At 41.3% G+C, this 24,251-nt stretch overlaps 1 protein-coding gene across 1 annotated transcript in view; it reads left to right on the top strand.

Moving 5' to 3' along the window:
* Positions 1-14,679: 14,679 nt before the first annotated feature.
* ACO1 (aconitase 1) overlaps positions 14,680-24,251 on the top strand; it is a gene marked incomplete at both ends in the record, with an annotated part of 37,391 nt that continues 27,819 nt past the window's right edge. Inside the window, 3 exons of the mRNA XM_080708658.1 lie at positions 14,680-14,776; positions 15,787-15,955; positions 17,094-17,231. Coding sequence (XP_080564784.1) covers positions 14,680-14,776; positions 15,787-15,955; positions 17,094-17,231 — 404 coding nt within the window. The remainder of the gene's footprint in view (positions 14,777-15,786; positions 15,956-17,093; positions 17,232-24,251) is intronic.

Raw genomic sequence — 24,251 nt, 5'->3', positions numbered from 1 at the left:
ATTATAGGGTAGCATATTGTTATTTATTTATTTATTTATTTATTTATTTATTTATTTGGTGATACTGGGGTTCCTGGAAGCCCTTCTACCTCCGGGCTACACTCCCAGACCTATTTTTTACATTTTTATTGGGAAACAGGATCTCCTAAGCCAGCGCGCGCGGCTGGCTTCGAACCTGCGCGATCCTCCTGTCTCTGCCTCCCAAGCGCGGGGATTACAAGCGTGCGCCACCACGCCCGGCATAGGGTAGCATATTTTTAAAAGAAATATTTACACACACACACATGGAGAGAAAGAGTGTGCATGTGCCCCATGCCTTTAGGTCTTTTCTGATCTTAATATGTTTTTCTCCCTCTAGGAATTATAATCTTTATATGATGGGACTGTTTTCTTTATATATTTCCTTATCTCTATATATATTCTCAGGAATATACCTGAAAAAATAAAGCTGAATAGTATTGGATCACTTTTATTGGATAAGAGTGATTCTTAACTATATTTTAAATATTTGTTGAAATGTAGATTTAAGTCTTCAATGAAATAAATGGGCTACACTTAGAGCCCAACAAGTCCCCTGGAGTAGTTCGACCGCGACTCCTGAGGGATGGCAGCTCTCAGGGATGAAGTTCCCACACCCCTGTGCTTCACAATGTTACCTCGCTTAGGTATCCAGCAGCCCCCGTCATCTGCCTAGAGCCACACAGACAGGCATGTTACCTGGGAACTGAAAAGAAGTAAAGTGAGGTTTAACATGATCAAGGGAATCTTGTCTGTGGCAGTAAGTGGCAGAGTCTGATTTTAAGCTCAGATTAGAAACTAAAAGGGCATAGGGATTAGATGCTGTAAACGTGCAAAGACATGAACTGTTTTACTAAGCATTGTGTGTCTTTTAGGACTCAGAACAAGTTCTTGCATCCTCTAATGCTGAAGGGATACCACACTTTGAATTTCTCATCTGTTTCTCAGATACCTCATTTTTCTTCTTTAGTCTTTGTTAACCCACCTTTGTTGCAATAGCAGGTTCTGTCTGTGTCTGAGTATCACTCTCGTTCTTTCTGGTTCTCTCTTGGCATAAGGACAACTTGAGACAAGCCCGTTTTCAAGAGTAGTATAACTTGCCTTGGGCCATTGCTCCAACAGCCCAGCGTCTAATGATTCATTATCCTCTTCATCCTATTAGTGACTGTTATTGTAGAATTACAAAGCAAAGTATTAATTGTGGCACAGTTCATGAGGAAGGTGTATCACTCTAAGATAAGGTATCCTCCTGCATGACTGACTGACCAGCTTGGAATTTTTGGCTAAGGAGCAGTGAATCAACCATTGGCAAGAATTTGACAGTGTCTGCTAAGGCGGACATACTAACAGTGCAATTTTGTATTGAGGTAGAATCAAGGCTAGCCTTGGCTTAAGGATGTTGCATTTCGTGAGGCCCTTATTTGCTCAGATAAGGTCTCGATTGCCTTCTAAGTGCTGGTGATGCTGTGGTTATTCACATCAGCCTATCCTTTCAAAATTACCTGTCATACAGATGTTGCCAAAATCAAGAACATTTTAGGGAACTTGAAGTACCTATCTGGTCCTCATATAGGTACTTTAGAGTTTGGAGACTGTTTTAAAGTGAATTTTAATTTTTTAAGTTCACTTGCTTAATTTGGATCTTTTCTCTGTGAAATGATGTCATTTGCGTTGCCCATTGGGAGGCTACTTGGTGGGTGCAAGAGGGCTCTCATTAGGGGACCTGCCTTCGACTCCCAGCTTGGTCACTTCACGTCCACAAGACCTTGGCAAGTGACCTCTCCTCTCCCCGGGCTGCAGTGCTTCTGGAGTGAGGTGGCACCTGTTGCTGCTGTTCTTCCCGACTGAGTCCCAGGCCCACAGGTGCAGCCACCTCCAGCCATCTCTACCCCAAATTCACTGTCTAAAACCAGCATCTCGGTTCCCATGTTGGTCATGGCTCTAACAGGTTGCACAGATGAAACAGGGGCATTTAGTCCTAGATTTCTCTTCCTCACTGTCCCTGGGATCTGTCCCCACTGGACCTCCTGTGGCCTCTGCTCCTTTTCTGACTTGATGTCTGCAAATGTACCATGACCTGTCTCCCTGGTACCAGCTTAGCACTCTGGTGCTGTTTCATCCCACACTACTCCCAGACTCTGAAAATCAAACCAGGTCTTGAAGATCACAGCCTAGAATTCTTGCAAGGTACCTCCTTGTCTTCAGCATAGATCCAGCCTTCCAGTGAAGGTCTCAGTCTGGACCACAGATTCCCAAGTTTACTGGCTTACCCCCAACCCCGCCCCTTTTCAGAAAGAAATACTTGGTGCCTCCCTGGACACTTCTACTACTTTCTTATTTTTATGTAATACCCCACAATTGTACTCAAGACTACTACCACCATCCCCTGGACTGGCCCCCTTGGCGGACAGTCTTACGGATTTTGGGAATCTGAGATCTGGACCCTGCCCTCCCCCACGTGCCCCTGTACTTCATCCACATGGAACCACTTTGTGATCCCCACTCCACTACTCTTGTGCCTTTCCATGTATTGTTTTGTCTGCCAGAGTATTCTTTAATCAAACTCCTCCTACTTTGGTATTATTTGAAAAGACTCGTGCATGCTGTTGCCTGACCCTAGAAGCCTTTCTGATTCCCACTCTGGACTCGGTACGGACCCCAAATGCTTCTTTACTACTCTCATTCCACTACTACTGTCTCTGTACTGCCTGATATGACTGTCTCCTCACCAGCCTCTCTGAGTAGCTGGAGGAGGGAGGGACTTTTATCTCTTCATCCCAGTGGTTCAAAAACATCAAAGGCATGAGTGACTCCCCATCAGTTCCTTCTCCTGGACAGTTCCCAGGGGCCCAGGTATCTGACAGGTCAAAGGCTAATGCTGCTGTTATTTGTCATGTCTTTACCCCAGTGGAATGGGAGGCACATGTGACTGCCATACTTCTCTGAATCTCTGGCATCCTGTTCTTTTGAGTTGCTCAGCTAATTTAAAAATGGGCTTAGCCGGCATGGTGGCGCACGCTTGTAATCCCCGCGCTTGGGAGGCGGAGACAGGAGGATCGCGCAGGTTCGAAGCCAGCCGCGCTGGCTTAAGAGACCCTGTTTCCAAATAAAAAATATAAAATAGGTCTGGGAGTGTAGCCCAGAGATAGAAGGGCTTCCAGGAACCCCAGTACCACCAAAAAATAAAAAATAAAAATAAAATAATATAAAATAAAATGAGCTTAAAGAAAAGGTTCGGTTAGGTTAGGTCTTCCTCTTCAGAAGCTGCCTATGACACTGTCCCCCCTTGAGTAGTGAGCCCAAAACTGGGGAGCCTTAAGGAAGCAGATGAACCTAGGGCATTGTTGCCAAAGAATCTCAGGACTTGAGTTGGGATTTCACTTCCCTGTCTACATGCCAGTGTCTGGCTTCAGATTTCCATGCTACTATTGTGAAAAGACAAAGTGCTGGTCAAAAACACAAGAGCATATGGGCTTCTTGGTGACTGTCTTTCTTATAGAAAACCAGTAAGATAAGGGCATATATATTAAGCTTCTGGGAATTCCATTAGCATGAGTCCTCACTCCTGTATTCCAGCAGTTCTGAGGCCCTCGTGAGACCACCATGGCCTCAGAAACTTGATGAATTTATGAAGATAAAGGTGACTCTGGGAAACCTCTTGGTAGCTGGACACCCAGTCTATTTGACACCCTTTCACATTCCTAAATTTTAAGTAAAAAGTTTGTGACGGTTTATAAACTGAGTTTAGGCGCTTGAGGAAATCATGCAGCATTTTATTTTATTTGGTGGTACTGGGAATGGAACCCAGGGGCCTTCTACCTCCAGGCTATAATCCCAGACCTATTTTATATTTTATTTGGAGACAGGGTCTCTTAAACCAGCTGAGGCTGGCTTCGAACCTGCGCGATCCTCCTGTCTCAGCCTCCCAAGCGCGGGGATTACAATCATGCAGCATTTTAAAGAATGCATTTCAACTAGGCCTTCTCTGGGATGCTTTTTAAAAATACAGCTACCTGCCCTTCTCCTCTCAAGACTCAGACACTGTAGGACTTGGTTGGGTCTTTGCAGGTGTCGTTTACTCTAGCAACTGACTGTGGGAGCTGCGGGGTGGGCCCACATTTCAAGGAGAGGCTGAGAATGACCTTGGTGAGGGGAGGATGAGGCCAGGCCTGGCCTGATCCCCCTGAGCTCCCCCCCTACACTTCTGACTTCTGGCCAGATATTTCATGACCCCGTACAGCTTGCGTTTCCCAGCTCATCTCTGGAATCTGTAGATGCCAAAGTTCACCCAGATTGTGGCAATGCTCTGCTTTTACTAGCCCACAGTGATACTGAAAAGTAAAAATGAACGTGTCTGTTCTTCTGAGTTGCTCAGCTAATTTAAAATGAGCTTAAGGATGCGTTGGATTAAGTCTTCAACTTTGGGAGCTGAGTATGGCACTCTTCTCCCCTAAAAAGTGAGCCCAGAACTGGAAGGCCTTAAAGAAGTAGGCTAATCAGTGGGGCTTGGCTGTGGCATGGCCTCAGACCCCTAAAATCTGGTAGCTATTTTTGGCAGTGGCTGTGCACATCTGCCAAGTGAGTCATGATCATTTCTGTGGCACATCCTGAGAATTCCCAGTGTTACTTAATAATGAAGTTCAGAGAAACAAAAGATTAGCTTAGATTTCAGGAAGCAGCCACTTCTTAAATGTAATCTAATACTTGTGTGCAATGAGTTCATCTTTATCAAATGTGAACAAATTTTTATGCTGGAAATCTACAATTTAAACTAGGTGCATAGGCAGGAGTTTGTCATTTGTCTTTATCAGAGTCCTCTAGTGGCCCATGTAGTCTGGCCTCTGCGTCTTGTCAGTTTATTTGTCTCCTGTTTTGCCCCTCCTCACTCGAGCCTTAATGCTGTTCCTTAGACCTACCAGATGTGCCCAACCTCAGGGCCTGTGCATGGGCTCTTCCTCCTCCCCAGAGTACACAAAGCTTGTCCCCTCACTCTACTGAAGGTTCTACTTGGATGGCTCTGTCAGTGAGGTCTTTTTTGATCGTCTGATGCCCATACCCCCATACTCCCTCCTGTCTTCACGTCACCCAGCTTTATCTACAGAATGGGTCACCATCTGTATTTCTATTTGTAGGTTTATTTGTTTAATCTGCCTTCTTTCATTAACATAGAAGTACTGTGAGAGCAGAGATTTTACTGGTATACCCTAGGACCTAAAACAGTTATTGGCACATATTAAACAGTTAACATAAATATACACTGCATGAATGAATCATCTTTTTTTTTCTTCATTAAGGGCTTTTAGACCATCAACCAACCTTATTTTAGATCATCAACTAACCTTATTTTATACATTGGGAAACTGAAGCATGGAAAAGTTCTGTGGATAACTAAAAATGAAGCTGAATTATTTAACAGCTATTATAGCTTTTTAGAAAAATGGAGCAATAATTGTGGAAAGTTCTATTCAGTTATCCAGAATGGGGTAGAAGACTGAGAGAAAATAGACCGATAGTTTATAAAGTTTATCAAGAAGCGAAAGTTACTTGTGTGATAGCAAAAGCTTTCTAATATAGAAGGCAGAGTTGTGTTCATGTCTACAGCATACAGCAGACCTCGTATAAAGTTAGTGTTCAAGAAAAAATGCTTCTGGTTTCCATTATTTTGTTATAGAGCCGTTTCTTCCTCTAAGACCCTTTTCTGTACTGCTCTTTGTTCCTTTTTCTGTCCTCTCCCAAAATAAACAATTGTTTTTCTGGCTTCCCTTCAGAGTTCTTTTAGCTACAAGTATCAAGTGATACTTGTTTTTAGTTACAAATTAGAAGATTTTTGTTTCCTTGAAATCACTTTTGTGGATAGCAGAAAGAATCAAAGAAGTGAGTTGTTCTCTGGGAAAAGTCAGAGATTAAGTGAGCCCAGTTTCCCCCAGGCACCCATGTCAACTAAAGCAGAGAACTAACATTTCTAGCTCTACACAAGCTATGTGATTTTGCCGGCTTGGAGAGTTCTGACCTCAGTGTTGTTTATGCTTACATAGACATCCTTGGAATCTTTCTTTTGAAAAAATGTTGTTTATAAGTAGTATAATGTTTAGATACACAACAGTCAGTGTGGAAGTGGGACCAATTAATTTCTCTTTAAACAGAAAAAAGAAGTGAAGCATAGTTAATCTTTCTAGTGAACTGAAATAAACCCTAGCGATGCGGTGGCATTACTCTGGAGTTGTGAAAACACAGGATGAGTATATTTAGGAAGGTGTAGGAAGAAAGGAAGGGGTGGGCATATCACACGAAATATAGAAGGAACCTCTTTCTACTCTTTGATAGATTGTATTTATTTACTTACTTATTTATTGTGGTACTGAGGATTGAACCCAGGAGAGTTCTGCCTCTGAGATATTTAACCCCAGCCCTATTATATTTTTTATTTGAAACAGGTTTTCACTAAGTTGCTAAAGTTGGCCTTGAACCTGCTATCCTCCTGTCCCAACTTCCCAAGAACTGGGACTATAGGCATGTGTCACTGCACCCAGCTTACATAGATTTTAAAAAACTCCTTTTGTGTATTTTTTATATTCTAAATAAGCAAGGTGCAAGATGTGTTCCCTGCACTTCAGAGCACAGAGGTGATTCCCAACTGATCACCAGAGGCTCTTTCAAAATTACACAGTTCCCCTGGAAACTGACCCGTATCTTCAAAACAAAAAAATCCAAACTCTGTCCTCACTTCTTTACTGACAGAAGTTTTACTGCACAGGATTATTCCTCTCCTCCACTTTCTCCTATGGAAGATAAAAACCCTGTGATCAGCTGTAGATTCCATTAGTAGCTATGTCTCTACCGTAAGGCAGTCTGAGAAGATTCATTTCTGATAGCATAGGCAGCTAAGTCATAGGTTTATATACTCCATAGGCTAGATAGACAACCTAAGAGGAGAGTCTTTTTTTTTTTTTCCAGATCATTGGTTTTTACCTAATGTAAGTCAACTTTTCTAAACATCTCTACAGATCTGGCTGTAATGATAAACATCACAGCATGGCACTTCTCTTGGTGCTGATGTTGAATCACTGACTGTCACCTGGTGTGTGGTACAGCATGGTTTTCTAATGAGAGTGATGGTTTAGCATCCATCCATACACTATACTCAGTCTCTCCCTCACAAAACCCATTTGCAAGATTACTGTCTGGGCTTGGACGTTCACTCTCGGGTAATGCTAGCAAAGCTCACTGGCCCAAGTGGGGATTTTTGTCAGTGACTGAAACTAAGCAGCCTGGTATCTTGCTATAACCAGTTAGGCTCACAATGGACACAAGCATAGAGTCAAATTGTACAACACATTTTAGGGCTCTCGTTCATGTAAGGGAAATCTCAGCCCCTCTAGGTTACAGAGCTGAGTCTCTTCCACATTACTGTCTCAGTCAAGCCCCTGCAACATGAGAACATTTGGTCACTGGAGGCCATTTTAGTGTCACTTGGTTTGACCTGTCTGGCAGACAGACAGTTTACAAATGAAATTTATGGCCAGCAGACAAGTGGGGAATTTTTCAACTTTACTAGCTACTAAAGAAATGCCAAGGTTGGCTTTTTAATCTTTGATAATGGCAAAAGGTAGGAACAGTTATGTTGTCTGGTTGCGGCACCTCCTTTTGCAGCTTGGAAGACAAGTCACTAAAGTGACACACCCTCTCCAGATGCCCTGGCCGTGTATGAGAGGAGACGCACACATTCTTTCACCAGCTGTCCTACCTAGTAACTGAAAGCTAGGAATTTATCTAAGGGGATAAGACAAGCACCTCCATCAAGGCTGTGTGTCCAGGGGGATTGCAACATTTTTTAGTAAAATTGAAGTATTTTAATGGTAAAAATAAAAGTAAATTGTTATATATCTGATCGTAGAATTTTATGGTCTAGTTAAAAATATCACAAAATATTTGTGCTATTTTGAATATTTTGAGATATTTGTGCTCTGCTGATAAGTGAAAAAGAAATTTCAAAATAATGTGAGGTCTGAAGTCCTTCCCTCCCCCTTTTTTTAAAATCCAAATGTGTTAAAGTCAGGGTGTAGCTCACTGGTAGAGCACTTATCTAGCTTGCAGGAAACCCTGGGTTCAATTCCCAGCACTGCAAAAAAAAAAAAAAAAAGAGTTTAGTATTCTCCTGGGGTCTGGGATGGTAGCTGGGGCAAAGTAAGAAAAAGGAGCCAGCTTGGCTGGTGTGTTTGCCCTGAGATAATAGGAGCCATTGGGACTCTTCAGAACGGTTTTAACTCCATTGGTGAATAACAAAACATATTTTGGGGGAGCACAGTGGGTTTGTCTAGAGTACTAGTCACAAATTTACTTTTAAATAAATTTTCATCAGGTGTCATTAAAGAAATACCTGCATGAGCTAGGTGTATTGGCACACACCTATAATCCCAGTACTTGAGAGGCTGAGAAGTAGGATCTCAGGTTCAAGCCCAGCCACAGCAACTTAGCAAGACCCCATATTAAAATTAAAAAGATCTGAGTGTGTAGGTTGGAGGATATTTTAAAAAATAAATAAAATTTATACCATACACGTACAGACTTTTTCCCCTTCTCATTACTTCCTAAATAGAAGTAGGATCTCAGGTTCAAGCCCAGCCACAGCAACTTAGCAAGACCCCATATTAAAATTAAAAAGATCTGAGTGTGTAGGTTGGAGGATATTTTAAAAAATAAATAAAATTTATACCATACACGTACAGACTTTTTCCCCTTCTCATTACTTCCTAAATAGTAATGTATGACAACTATTTATATAGCATTTATGGTGTGTCCAGTATTCCAAATAATTTAGAGATGACTTAAAACACATGGGAGGATGTGCATAGGTCCTATGTAAGCAACTGTGGCATTTGATATAGGGGACTTCCTCAGATTTTGATATTTGTAGGGGTCATGCAACCAGTCTCCTATGGATACTGACAGATGACATATTTCTGCAACTTTAATTTTATTTATATTATTTAATGTGTCTTTATATTTCTTATATGAATCAAGGCACCACAAATTTGATGTTTATATCAATAAAATTTGTCCTTGCTCTTCTGCCTCTCTTAGAATAAACTGCCCACCCAGGGCTAATTATCAAAACTTACAAAGCTTAGCTGTCAGTTCTGTAGAGTTCTAAATTTCATGGAAGATTTAGTGACTGTAGAACTAACCTCACAAAAGCAACCAATAGGCCTAAATGGTACTTTTTGTCTATTCTACTTATGAACCTTTTTAAGCATTTTTCCTCCTTGTAGGAAATTTGCACTTTATCAGAGGGAAAGTCAGCCATACTTTCTTCCTGGCTTTGCCCCTGATGAGTCCTGTGACCCTCGACATTCGGCTTGTTCCTGGACCTCTGTGTCCTCACTGGGGAGGGCTACATATTCTCTCAGGTCCTTCACAGAAAGTTCAGTGGCTGCATTCAGTCTTATTGCCTCCTCAGCATCTAAGGCCAAGGCCAGTCTTGGTGTGATGATGGGTGGGCCCCTGCCACACTGCCGTGAAGGCCACAGGTTGGCTGGCAATTGTGAAACCCACCTCAGAACTCCCCCTGTCTTTTTACTAGGAGCATGGTTCAAGTTTTAAATGTCAGCCTCAGATAATGCTGCTTGTGCCTAATACATAGTATTTTTAAGTGATTTCCTCAAAATATCTGGTGTTTAGATATTCCAGTCCCCATCCCCAGTCTTTCATGCATGGAATGGACCTTTGAGACTCGTGATTATACCAGCCACCCAGCTGGTATTTCAGGATGGGTTATCTTTGAAACATACCTTTCTACCCAATAATTAGCTTGCCTCTCAGAGTGTAGGTGTAGCAAAGGGTTTCAGACACTGTGCAGGTGTCTTTTTTATTATTACTATTATTCCTTTTGTCTGAGAACCGTTCACATCTTACTCGAATCATTGGCTAGGGACAAGTGTTCAGCAGTCCTAAGCATTCTGACATGCACCTAGGAAGAACCCATTCTGAGTGACAGCCCCAACTTCACTGCTTAACAATACTGCTGCCTGTTCTTCCTTTCCTCTTCTCTTTTCCTTTTCCTTTTTGTTTTTCTCTTTTTCCTTCTTGCCTCCATGCAGTATCATCTCATAAAACCTGAATATATCATGATGGATGCTAACTCTTACCCCTTCCAAAAATAAAAACTAGGATACTGCCCCCCCCCAAAATCCACAGCTTACTCTCCATAATCATTCCTCTCTGATTATTGAGCGAGGATTTGATAAAACAGAACAGGCAGGAACAAAGCAGCCTGGTGAGTTGGTGAGGTTCCTAGGTAGAGCCTCAGCCTGGGGCAGGTTTGGAGTCTATGGGACTCAAGGTAGTACTGGAGGGTTAGGAATGGTTGTGATTCTGGTCAGGGAAAGGCAGAGCTAGGAAGCATCGATGGTGCCTAGAGTCTGCTCAGGATCTTTCCCCTCATCTTCTTCAAACCTGGTCATTTGGGGCTTTCTTGTGGAGTTAAGCCATAGGGACCTCCTGTGAGGAGATTTGAGACAAGAGTGAGAGTAGGGGTGTAACTTTGGATTGCCTCTGAATTGCCAAGTCTTCCAGACCTATGTGGAAAGACTGTTTCCCAACTTCCAAGCAAAGTCAGTTCTTAGTTACTGTAATACAGCTGCTGTTTTCTGCTGGCCTGTGGCTCAGTAGAGTCGGAGGGGACAAGTGACCATGCTTGGCCCATACTAGGGGCTAGGAGACCCTCGGAAAGAATTAAGAGCCGTGCCAGCATCCAGACCTGTCTCATCAGGGGGTTTCGGTGGCCCTCTTCAGCCCTGGGAGCAGGCAGGTGACCTGCAGCCAGCATCACCTTTACAGCAGCTCCTGTTGCTCATCCAGCCAGGCAAAGGGGCAGTAGGAGAGCCAGGGTTCAGAACCTCACTGGCCTAGGACTAGATTTGTGCCCCTGGGCAGGTTTCCCTGGCCCTCTCAATGGAGTTTGCAGGGTTGTAAAGTAGGAGTAATGACATGCTTTCATTACAGTGCTCTTGCTGGGATTAGAGAGAATGGGTGAAGCACCTGGCTCATGCTCCCATTTAGCAAGTTGTAATTACTTTCTTTCTCTCCTAACATCAGCATGTAAAGTTTACTTCATGGCTGGAATGAAACTAGACAGTTACCTAATTTTGAAGGAGAAGTGGAGTCAGGCACTAGAGCGCTTCACACAAGCCACATTTTCGAAGAGCTGTATTGGTCACTGTATCTGAGATACTAACTTTGCAGGGTGGTGGGACTAGCAGGAATTTTGGAGGCTTCTGTGTTAATGCCCAGGCCATTTTTAAGCTATGGGGAAAAGGAATCAACATATTTCGTCCCCGCTGCATGATGGCAGATACGGGTAAAGCTTAGCAACTGGTTGAACCAAAGGATTTTTTTTTTTGTTGTTGTTGTTGTTGTTTTGTGGTACTGGGGTTCCTGGAAGCCCTTCTACTTCCGGGCTACACTCCCAGACCTATTTTTACATTTTTATTTGGAAACAGGGTCTCCTAAGCCAGCGCGCGGCTGGCTTAGAACCTGCGCAATCCTCCTGTCTCCGCCTCCCAAGCGCGAGGATTACAAGCGTGTGCCACCGTGCCCGGCCTAACCAAAGGATTTTGACAGATTCCAAGCCCCTGGCCATTTGAGGACTTAGGAGGTTGGATGATTCAGAAGCCTCCTGTCAGGAGAGGGATTGACCCATCTTGCTCAGTGCAGGGAGGGTTTCCCCGCTGCATCCAGCTGCAGAAACTTGGACACCCATAGTCCTGTGGAGAAATTCTTCGGTTGATCTCTTCTAGGCAGACAGAAAAGCAGCTGTATTGTTGCTGTTACTGCTGTTTACAGTGGAAAGTTAAGTCTGGGGACTGTGGCATGGATGACAAATCAGAATTAGCAGCATGATCTTTTTAATATATGTCTTCTTCAGAGTTTGCTGTGGGTGAAGTTTGTAAACTTCATCCACAGGCAGCATGGCACATTTCTTATTAAACAGAGTATTGATAGTTTTTCCCTCCTGGCTGGCTTCTGGCTTTGTAACAGATTTCTTGCATCTGTGTGGCACTTCATCTTGCATGCACTCTCACCTCAGAAACTAAACTGGAGTCCCTGTGCAGGCTGCCTCACTTGCACAGGTTCCCTGCCTGTGCCCTGAAAGTGTTTTGGTATTCCTCCCTTACCCTGTACCACCCGTTGCTTCCTGACTTGAGTGGGCTGCCCACCTGGCATCCCACAGCGTCCAGCAGTGATTCACAAACTGAACATGTGTTAGTATTACCCGGTAGGTTACAGATGGTGGTTCCTGCCCCTCCCCACTCTGATCTGATGCAGTAGTTCAAGGGAGGAGAGCACTTGGGTATTTGTACTTGTAGCAGGAAAGATGCCCAGGTTACTCTAATACAGGTGGACTGGAATACATACTTTTATAAGCAAATAGGAACGTTCCAGCATCCCTTGTTGGCCTGTAAGTTTCCATTCCACTTAATTTCCCAGAGAAGAAAGTCGGTTGGCCCAGGTGGGGTCCCATACCTTCCCTCTCTCCTGCCAAGTGGCAGCTGCTACAAACACCACGTGTGATGAAGTGGGAGGAGTTCCAAGCAAGAGAGCACTGGGCGAAATCTCACTTTGCAGAATGCAGCGTTGCCTCCTGCTCCAGGTACCTGTGAAACGGCCTGTTGCCTGCTGCACTGGTAACCCAGGAAGACAGAGGCCACTTCTCACCCGATTGCTTCTCCCCAAAACCACATACTACATACAGGCTGTGTATTATATAGTAAAATGCTTGGGGCCAGGCGTGGTGGCGCACACTTATAATCCCAATACTTGGGAGGCTGAGACTGGAGGATCACAGGTTTGCGGTCAGCCTCAGAAACTTGTGAGGCCCTTTGCAACTTAGTGAGATCCTGTCTCAAAATAAAGAATAAAATAGGGCTAGAGGTGTAGATTGGAGGTAGACCACCCCTGGGTTCAATTTCTAGTACCACACACAAAAAATGCAAATAGTAGATAGGTGAAGTGGCACACACACATGTAATCTCAGTACTTGGGAGGCTGAGACAGGAGGATCTCAGGTCAGCCAGCCTCAGCACCTTAGTGAGGCCCTTTGCCACTTAGTGAGACCCTATTTCAAACTAAAAAAAATAAAATAGGGCTGGGGATGTAGCTTAAAGATAGAAAGCTCCTAAGTTCAATCACTAGTATAGAAAAAAAAGATAATGCAAAAAAAGTTAAAAGATATAATAAAAGCTAAGCTTCAGCTGGCCATGGTGGTGCACACTTGTAATTCTAGTCTTCAGACTGAGACAGGAGGATCACAGGTTCACAGCCAGCCTCAGCAACTTAGTGAGACCCTCTACAACTTAGTGAGATCCTGTTTCAAAATAAAAGAGGGCTGGGAGTGTAGCTTATCCCCGGTACCCAAAAAAAAAAAAAAAAAAAAAAAAAGCTGAGTCTCTCAATCCTGACTTTTAGGCCCCTGCTCCTCTTAAGGGACCAGACCCTTTTGTGTCCTTAAGGAAGATAAGGGTCTGTCTGTACAGACAAGGTATGCTTGTTAGCTTTTTATCCTCACAAACAACCCTTTCCTGTTTGTTTTTCCATTTTCCAGAAGCATATTGATTCTTACATATCATTCATTTCATAAATATTTTGAATATCTGTGTAATAGTTACTCATACAAACCTAGGGATTAAGCAGGAAGATATTAACTGTTCTTATCTTAAGAATATTGGAGGAATGGATTGACCAAAGGGATTTTTGCCCAAGAGGTAGGACCAGAAAGCAAGTCTTCTGACTCTCACTCGGTGTGTTTTGTTCTGAGTTGTGTAATCATTTAAGCTCACCCTTTGTCTGCCTGATAGGGGCCAGGAATAGTATCTTCCTCTATTCACTTTTGTGATATATAAAAAGGTACCTGAGAAGCCCTCCCCAGAGCTGGGGTAGAGAGCCCTCTGCAAACATACTTGGGGAGTTCAAGCCCTTATGCCTTTACAGAGTACTTTAAAGATTACCTGATATCCATACTCAAGGACCCGGTTTGGATCCCCAGCAATGAAGAAAAAAAAAATCCCCTGATGATAACATATTATTGCCATCATATACCAACACAGACAAGGAAGACTTCTCTAACTATGGTGTTGATTTTAAAATGCTGCAAAGATTGTTACAATAGAAAATACACAAGACAGTTCCAGAAAACAGCTGTCCTCAGGTCTCTTCTTCCAAAGTTCAAGTTTTGTACAGTTGCATAACACCATCTGTGATGAGCTCACTCACCCCCTGCCAAGCAGGATGAGAGTCCATATCAGAGACCTGTTCACGTATTCAGAGTTTTCTGTGAAACGCTTCCTTCGTTTCCCTTTTCCCTCCACCCTATCAATGGAAGAATGTTAGGGAGCTATAGATAAAGGACAGAAGAAAGGTGGGGTTTTATGCTGCATTGAGAGGCAAATGCTAGCTTACCTTTAGCTACCCCACAGCAAATGAAAAGCCCATTTTGTTTCCTAAGAATATCATTCTTGTATTCATCTAAGTCCCACCACCCCTCTATTCTGAAAAAATAATATGATTTCTTTAAGCACATGTGTACCATAAATGTTAGAGGCCCAACTTGCAAAGTAAAAATGAAACTGTCCTTTCCGTTTTAGGGATACGTGACCATCAGTAATCATGAAGAACCCATTTGCACACCTTGCTGAGCCTTTGGATCCTGCACAACCAGGAAAGAAATTCTTCAATTTGAATAAACTGGAGGATTCAAGATATGGTAGGTACATGGCTCTATAATGTAATTGCTCTGGTAGCGGTTGGAATCTCATTTACATGACAAGCTGTGTGATTAACTTTTAAGAGAGTTGGAAGAGAGAGGAGTGGAAAATGTGTAGAATCTTGGATCAAACACACAAACTCATTTATCTTTCTTATATTGATCATTTCTGCACAGTGACTATATGAATATAACACTTATATAACACTTCATAGTCTATGGAGTGTTTGTTCATACATAGCATATTATTTTATGTGAGTAGCAACCCTATGGGTTCACCTTTATAAAGTATAAGAAGTCCTATGGAAGCTGAGACACAAGGAATAAGGGACACCGTCGCTCAGATGACAAGTATGTGGACAGCAGAAGAGGGCAAGAACACATCTTTTTTTTAATTCCAAAGTCTGTACTTTTTTCTGCCCTTTACTATCATTTTACATAATATTGGTAAATAATTTTCATATACCAAAATTGAACTTTTATTTTGTAAATAAACAAAATAGATTTTCTTATGAATTACCATTGTTTTTCCTAGTATTCTAGTTACCAGTGGCCATGCTGCACTGCTTAGGGGTTTGTTTCCCTTGAAAGATTCTGTGGGCTTAATTACAATAAATGTAGAAGGGTTATTTTCTCATTTCATGAGCATTACTTTATATAAGAAATAGTATTCTGTGTATATGTATAAAAATATAAACCTATGGTGAGTTGTGATGACTTAAGGGAAACTTTCTGTTATTGAAATCCAAGGCAAGGCAACCATTTACTATGAAAAAAATGAACTGTAATGTTTTGGTTTTGCATAGTTGTGAATACTTTGTATTACTGAATATCTTTTAAACCTGTTCTGTATCCTTATATTTTGAGCTGGTAGCTGTTTCCACTCTTCTGTGATGGAAGAATAATCCAGTGCCTTATGTCAAGTGTGTATAAAGACTGACTTTAAAGAGCACTCTTCCACTGTGGGTCTCGTGTATTTTGTTCTCTATTGCTTTCTTCTTTATTCCCAGGACGCTTACCATTTTCAATCAGAGTTCTCCTGGAGGCAGCCATTCGGAACTGTGATGAGTTTTTGGTGAAGAAAAGTGACATTGAAAATATCCTAAATTGGAATGTTATGCAGCATAAGAACATAGAAGTGCCATTCAAGCCTGCCCGCGTCATCCTGCAGGACTTTACGTGAGCCCAGAGTCACTTCTCTTTTCCCTACCTCCCTTGTCAGCCTTTCAAGAAAGTTGAAAAGCAAACAAAAGCCCTAAAGTGCTACATAATTTATCACTGAGTAACCAGACACAACCTGTTCTTCCCAGGAATCCTTGCTTCCCATCATGGTTTCTTTTCTGAGCTATGATCTTCCCCCTTTTTTTCTTTCTTTTTTTTTTTTGGTGGTGGTGGTGGTGGTGGTCATGGTGGTGGTGAAACTGGGGATGGAACCCAGAGGTTTTCTACCTCCAGGCTACACTCCTAGACATATTTTATATTTTATTTGAAAATAGGACCTCACTAAGTTGCTGAGAGCCTCATTAAGTAGCTGAGGCTGGCTTCAAATCCTCCTGTCTCAACCTCCCAAGTACTGGGATTACAAGTGTGTGCCACCATGCCCGGCCTTGATCTTTCCATATTTATTTTTTTTTTTATTTTATTTTTTGGTGGTACTGGGATTCCTGGAAGCCCTTCTACCTCTGGGCTACACTCCCAGACCGAGTTTTACAATTTTATTTGGAAACAGGGTCTCCTAAGCCAGCACGCGCTACTGGCTTCGAACCTGCGCGATCCTCCTGTCTCTGCCTCCCAAGCACAGGGATTACAAGCGTGCGCCACCACTCCCGGCGATCTTTCCATTTTTAAATGATGTTATTTTATTCTTTCCAGACACCCAAATGTTATCCTTTTAATATAATGGAAAGATTGACTTAACATAAATCTCAATCACAGCCTGCTTTTCTGAATTATACCTTTTCCTTTAAGTTTGGCTGAAGGTGAAGATGTCTGTTTGTCTTCTTTAGGTCTTCATTCACCCATTGTGGAAATGGAAAGCAGTCACTACAGTAAAAGTTCCCAAGTGTATACATGCCAGTTTCTCTGTTTAGCCCATAGTTGTCCTTAAACAGTGGTGAAATTGCACATAGAGATTCAACTTAATCATATCACTTATCATCTGTGTGATTTCTGCTCAGAAACTTTCACTCTTTTAAGCCAACATATTAGCGCCTCTGTTCAGTTGGTCCCTTGTCAGTATTATCAGTGGTAGAAGAAACAGCAAAATCAAATTACACGTGTTTAGGGCTTATGTTGTGGCTAATTCTCTTTTTCTTAGGGGTGTGCCAGCCGTGGTTGACTTTGCTGCAATGCGTGATGCTGTGAAAAAGTTGGGAGGAGATCCAGAGAAAATAAACCCTATATGTCCTGCTGACCTTGTAATTGATCATTCCATCCAAGTTGATTTCAGCAGAAGGTGAGGATGGATTAAGATGAATTGCTGTTCTCTGCTTTGTACAAAATCTTAAAATACAGGTCTTTATTTTATTGTCTATGTACTTAAAAGAAGAGAATCTTGTGCTGGGTGTGGTGACGCATGCTTGTAATCCCAGCATTTGGGAGGCTGAGACCAGAGGTTCACAGTTCACAGACAGCCTCAGCTACTTAGTGAGGCCCTCTACAACTTGATGAGACCCTATCCAAAATAAAGAATAAAAAATAAATCTAGGGGTGTGGAGCTGGGAGGTAGAATGCCCCTGGGTCCCATCCCCAATACTGCAAAAATAATAATAATAATAATAATAATAATAATAATAATAATAATAATAATAAGTTAAATTTAAAAATAGGGCTGGGAGTGTAGCTCAGCGATAGGATTCTCCTGGGTTCCGTCCCCAATATTACAAAAAGAATAATAAGAAGAAAATCTTTAAAGTATTGTCAGGGAAATTCAAAATTGGTAAAGATTTTCCAAAATACAGTTTTTAGGGGAAGTAAATTTTTTCAAAAGCTATTTTATGTGTTTACTTCTTGGGTGGGCTCCAAGTAAAGCACTCAGTGATTTGATAGCACCCAGAAGAGCACATGAAGTTAAACCTGAGAAAAAGAAACCAGTCTCCTTTGCCGTTTGAATTAAAATGGTTTAGACAGGCAGTACTGAGATGAGAAGAAACTATTCTTTACTCCAAGAGGAAAAGTTTGCACCATGAAACCATGAAGATTTCAGTTAAAGAGATATATTAAAATCAGCTATTGCTATATGACAGATAGTCACAGAATCTCAGTGGTAGTCAATAATAAGAATTTAATTCTCACACTTTTACAACTAGTTGGGAAATAAGCTGACCCGGGGGTGGGGAGCACACTGCACTGCACACTTTCTTCTTAAAATTGAATTCATTAAATCTATAGATTTTTTTCTTATTCCATTCACTGCTTTCTAAACTTAGAAAGTTTTTTTTAGTATATTTGACACACATATATTACATTTCCTTCTAATTGTTTTCAGCATTTATACTTCAATTCATATGAACTACTCCCTCCATTAAATACCTAATTTACCCAGCATTGTATATGGAAGTTATTTTTTTCTCCATTGCTAGAATAAGTATGAAATCACACTTCTAGTTTCAGATAATAGCCTTCTTATAGAATCTGATGGCCAAATCCCTGTTGTGTAATCCTGCAGTCATCCCTTCAAAAGATGAACTGTATTTCGTCACCTCAGCTTTTGGCACAGCTGTGTGACTTGCTCTAAGCAGCGGCAGTGTGAACAAAAGTGATCCTGAACTGCTCTTGGATAGGCCTTAAGAAGTACTGTGTGCTTCTGACTGGCCTCCTGAGCTTCTGTGATCACCAGGTAACCGTTAATGAATTCAATTTTAAGAAAAAAAATTTGATAATTAGTTGCAAAAAAATAGGACTCAGATAAAAAAATGCAAAGAAAGTATCTTTCATAGTGAAAGGAAATATAAATATTAAACAGTTTATAAAACCTTTTCAATCTTACAGGTAATAAAAAGTAAAATATTTGAGATAGCATTTTCTCTTATCAGTATAGTAAGATTAGAAAATAAACATTAATTAGTAAAGTGTCACAAGGGAGACACTTTTATATACTGCCTAGAGTACTATAAATTAGAAATGAGGAAAGCAATATGTAATAAGACCTTAGAAACTTCTATATCCTTCGTCCTGGAATTTTTCATTTCCAAGTATATCTTTAATAGGTATATGAAATTCAGAAAAAGCTTCATGCGCGGTAATTTTTACTAAATTATTATTTATTAACGGAAATCTAGAAACATTCTAAATGTCCAACAAAGGTTTATTAAGTTATGATATATCCTTAAAATATACTACTAAGTAACCTTTCAGTTATATTTATAAGGTACTTAGTAACACTTAGAACATGCTCATATTGTCTTCTCTGATATGAAATTTTTGTCTAGAGTGATCTCAGATAGATCAAAAGTTATGTAGTAATTGAAAGATTGGAACGAGGTACCAAACAGCCAACAGTTATCTCTGGGATTGTAGCTGATCTTTATTAATTTTCCCAATATTTTCTTTTTTTTTTTTTTTTTTTTTTTTTTTACTTTTGAAAGATACATGAAAGAAACTACTCCAAGGGAAAACAAAACCACCTTTCTTTCCCTGCTAGGAGATATAAGTAGGTTCCATACAGCTTCAAAGGAAATTTTTTAAATTATTATTCTCCAGTTGATGGTGCAAATATCCAAGCAAGACAGATTCAGGAGAAAGAGAGCCATGCTTTGCCCCTTGAGTTGACAGTTCTTGGGACAAATATACTGAATACTTGCGAACCTTCCTTTCAACTCCGATACCATTCTTAGCATGTCTGCCTGCCCCCCCTTCTCTTTATATTTACTTATTTATTCTATTTTTGGTACTGGGAATTGAACCCAGGAACCTTCTGCCTCTAAGATATTCCCCAAATCCTTTTATTAATTTTGAAACAGTGTCTCACTGAATTGCTCTGGCTGGCCTCAAATCTGCAATCCTCCAGTCTCAGCTTCCCAAGTACTATAATTACAAGCATGCACCACAGCACCTGCCCTTCAGCCTTTAGAATCACATGAGCTCAATTTAATGTTTTTGTTTCAAAAGGAAGGGTTAAAAATATAGAAATAAAATGTGCTTTTTGAGAGTAGGGGTATTTCCTAAAGCCCCACTTCAGAAATTATAAAAATAACCTCACAAAATCACAGCTAACTTCATCTTCCTTGGAGACTCTTATTGATGTTGTTGATGGATTTACCTTTATTTTGATAGCCTGAAGGTAAAAGTACCAGTGGAGACAGAACTGGGATTGACTTCATGTCTAAAGTCTGTTGACAAAATTTGAAGCATTTGTGGTTATTAATGCATCTAAGTCATCACCAAGGTCACTGTGACTTTTTTCCTTTAGATCTTCTGTCAACTATTGATTTTAATTTTTTATAGATCTTTTATCATTTACACTTTAGTACTGAAAACCTTATTATAATAGAAGACAGCAAAATCCAGGGTGAACTTTCATCTGGACATTCAAGTCTTGTGACTGTGTATGTGTGTGTTTAGAAAAAAAATTTCTATTAGAAACATTTTCATTGGTGGTGTTTGTTTTTATTTTTCTTGAATTTTGGCTTTGCAGTTTGACCTCTTGATCTAAAAGGAATTAAATATGATAGGTTTCAACCCTTTTGGAACTATGTGCTGTGGGCTTATTTCCATCTCAGTTCCAGAAATGAGTTAGAAAAATGGGTAAAGGATTATAGAGTGGTTTGTTATTTTAGTTAATTATTTCTAAGTTCTTTGCCAAGTTTGAATAATATTATTTGGCTTAACATTATCTTTAGGAATTGAGGATTTAACTAACACATTATTGCAATGTTTTACACAGTTATATGGAAATACTTTTTTAAAAAAATATCCCAGCAAGAATTTTGTAATATCTGATCATATTTCATGAGTGGGAACACTTTCTTCTCTGTAAATATTACTTGAGAATTTCTAGAGCACCATTCAGTTAATTCTCAGGAACTATGAACCATGTCCAAATGTGAATCCAAATTACGTAACTAAGGAGACATTTTCCCTGTATTCTATGAAGTCATTCATCTTCTGAGACCTTATTAAAAGTTCACTAGATTAAGATAATTTACAAAAGTTCTGACTGTTAAAATCTGAATTCTGGGTCTGTTTATTGATTATAATAACTGGAACTAGGTTAATCAAGCCAAGCTTAGTATAAAGATGTTTTGTTTTCATGGGTAAATAGGTCTTTACCTGGAATTACCATATCATAGGACAGCTTAACATTTCTAGCTTCTCCTGCAAATATATTGCTTCTATCAGACTGATGTCCCCAACATTTTCTAAGGTAAATATTCCTCTTCTAACCCTGATTCTGCTATGAGAAGGTGTGGCTTGATTCTGGTGCTGGAGAGAATAGGATACAGGATAATGACTAGAATCCCGAAGCTCTCAAAGTATAGAAGAGATGGACACCAGGTTCCAGGGCCACATATGAGCGAGAATCTCACCTGTGCTGAGAGAAATAATGGGTTGCAAGTCCTTTCTTTTTAATAAATCAATTTAATGACATATCCTGTGTCAGTATTTATTTATTCAAGAAACAGGTTGAGGAGGAGAAGAGGGTAAGTGAGCATACAGCCTTCGTGCAGTTGGCAGTGTGGTCATCAGAGAGGAGGCGGTAAGCCGTCCTGACGGGGCAGTCAGCTAGGTCTCCAAGGAGTGTTACTCCAGCTGGACCCTGAGGCTTGGGGACTAAGGAGACAGGAAATGCAGTCTCTCAGAGCAGAGTGCTCAAGATGAGGCAAGTGAGGTTAGAGAAGAGTCTCAGGCTCTGTGGGGCTGAAGCTGAGAGTTGAATTTAAGGGATTGGAGAGGGCAGTAATGGAGGTTTCAAGTCAGGATGAACCCCTTGATTCCTTTATAACAGGAACGTATGCTTTATTAGAAAATGGAAAGTCATTGGCAGATAAAAGCTGGTACGTGATCTAAAGTGTGGAAAACTTATCTTGGTGATAGTATAAAAAGGTAGGTTGAGTGGATGACAAAGACACTAGCTGGGAGGCTATTTCTCAAATAAATACTTTGATAGTTGTAGGTGCTAACTGGAAAGAGGGGAGATCATTAGTTAAGAGATGGACAGACCAGGAAGAGAAGGAGACTTAGGGAAGAAGGCCGGGCATTAAGGTTTGATCTGTTGTTTATGGCTCTCGAGGTATTTGTGATACAGATGCCCAAGATAATATTGGAAACTCTAGTCAGGGCCTGAAGAGCCTGTTGGCAGTTTAGAGAGATGGAGCCCTCAGGGTGTTAGTGAGAAGAAAGTAGAGGCAAGTACTTTGAGAAATGGCTACTTCTCATCCAGAGGGTCTGCTGATCCAGGTGCCTGCAATAGTATCCTGCCTTGTTCTGCAAAACCAGAGTCTCTCCACGTCTTCCTTTAGCTTTTCTCTAGCCTGTACACACATTCACAGACATGTATTCTTTCAGGTATAGGTCTGCAAAGGCCAATAGTAAATATGTTAGGTTTTGCAGGCCAAAGGCTGTCTCTCACACCCCCACTCCTTTTTTTTTTTTGTACTGGGGATGGAGTCCAGGGGCATTCTACCTCAGAGCTACACTCCCGGCCCTATTTTAATATTCTTTATTTTGAAACAAGGTCTCACTGAGTTGCAAAGGGCCTCAATAAGTAATAGCTGAGCCTGTCTGCAAACCACTGTCCTCCTGCCTCAGCCTCCCAAATTCTGGGATTACAAGCATGCGCCATCACGCCCAGTCCCCACTCCTTCAAAGTATAAAATTCTTTGTGTGAGGGTCAGGCTTATACAGATGTTGAGCTAAATTTGGCTCATAGCTATAGTATGCCGTTGCCTAGCCTAATATATTCTCAGAAGTTGATCCCATTAAAGCAGCTAACACTTTTCTTGGAGAATATTCACTTCAGGAAGGGGGAAAAAAGTCAATGTGGTAACCAGATGTATCTCTGTGAAAGAAATAATACATGCTTCAGTCCTCCTCTTCCAAAGGGGTGCCTTCGCATCCCATTTTGTGCTGGCTGACTCCTGCCACCCTTCAGACTCCATTCCATCACTGCCATCTTCTGGAAGTTGTTTAGGACCTGCTGCTGGTCTGAGTTTGTGGCCCTTTCCAAGTGCTCCTGTTGCACCCTGTACTCACATGACATGCAGTAATTGTCACACACTTACTGCCTAGTTGTTTGTCTTGCCGGCTCTGAGCTCCAGGTGGCAGTGAGTGTGCGTTTGTGCCACTCTATTCCCAGCCTGCATAGAACAGGCTCTCTGTAGATCATCCATAAGTGAAGGGGAGGGTTGGTGAGTAATTGTGTGGTTAAGACAGAGACTGCAAACCTATCAAACCTGGGCTCAGATGATGGCACTGTGGTCCACCTGTTCTCTGACCTTGGACAAGTTATCTGGCCTTTCTGTCCTCAGCTGCTGCTTCTGTAGATGAAAGATAATGTGAGGGGTTGCTGGGAGGACAGAGTGAGACTGCACGTGTAAAGCACCGGAAACCTGAACATGACGTCATGCTCCAGCTCCTGTTCTGAGTGTGGCTATGGTCATCACACTACCACCGTGATGGCCACAGTCTGTAACTGCTCCTGCAGGGAGGCAGTGTGGCCCAGAGGCTTCAGCGTATAGACTGAATTAAGACTGCCTGGGTTTCAGTTCCACTCACATCATTTTGGCAAGTTTACTAACTTCTGTGTCTTTTCCTTATATAGAAATAAAAAATGTGTATATTAGTAGCACCTAACTCAGAGGATTATTATGGAGACTAAATGAGAAAATTAAAACATTTAAAATACTAGCTCCTTCCTTATTAATAACAATAAATGTTAATTATATTTTTGAAGTCTGACCTGGGTCTTGACTATTAATTTTACTATCCTCAATCCATGATATATAAATTATGAACATCTTTATAGAGTTAAGAGATGACTTACTCTCATTCTCCCTTGACTCAGAACAGTGCAGTTTGATCATAAAATTCCTGGGAAATCTTGGTACTTTGCACTGTTGGCCTCGTTCCTGGTGTTCTGAATGACCTTGAGTAAGCCACAGTGGGTGATCTGATGTGTGCCAGTGGTGTTGAACAGCGCCACCTTCCTTCTGAACCCCAGGCTGAGAGAAGAGATTGGTTCTGGAAGAGACTAAGGCTCGCGGCATTGCCAGTTCACCTTCTCCCAGCGTAAACAAGTAGAAATGCCAGCCTAGACATCACTCAGCTCAGAGAAGTAATAAGGTCACGGATGAGAAGCAGGTTCCGAAGCCAGGGTTCCTTGAGTATCTAAGCTGCTGTTGTCATAAATCCCTTGAGTTTGTTCCTGAGGGACAGATTTTATGATTAACTTTCACTTGAATTTAGTTCGTGTTTTCTGCCCACTGAGCTGAAGGGCAGTGCTGAAATCACTTAAATCAAGTGATCATTGTGTTTA

The sequence above is a fragment of the Muscardinus avellanarius genome (assembly GCF_963383645.1).
Source record: "Muscardinus avellanarius genome assembly, chromosome: 13".
In the NCBI taxonomy this organism is placed as follows: Eukaryota; Metazoa; Chordata; class Mammalia; order Rodentia; family Gliridae; genus Muscardinus; species Muscardinus avellanarius.
Note: the sequence above shows the minus strand (reverse complement) of the source record. Positions and strands in the feature narration are given on the sequence as shown.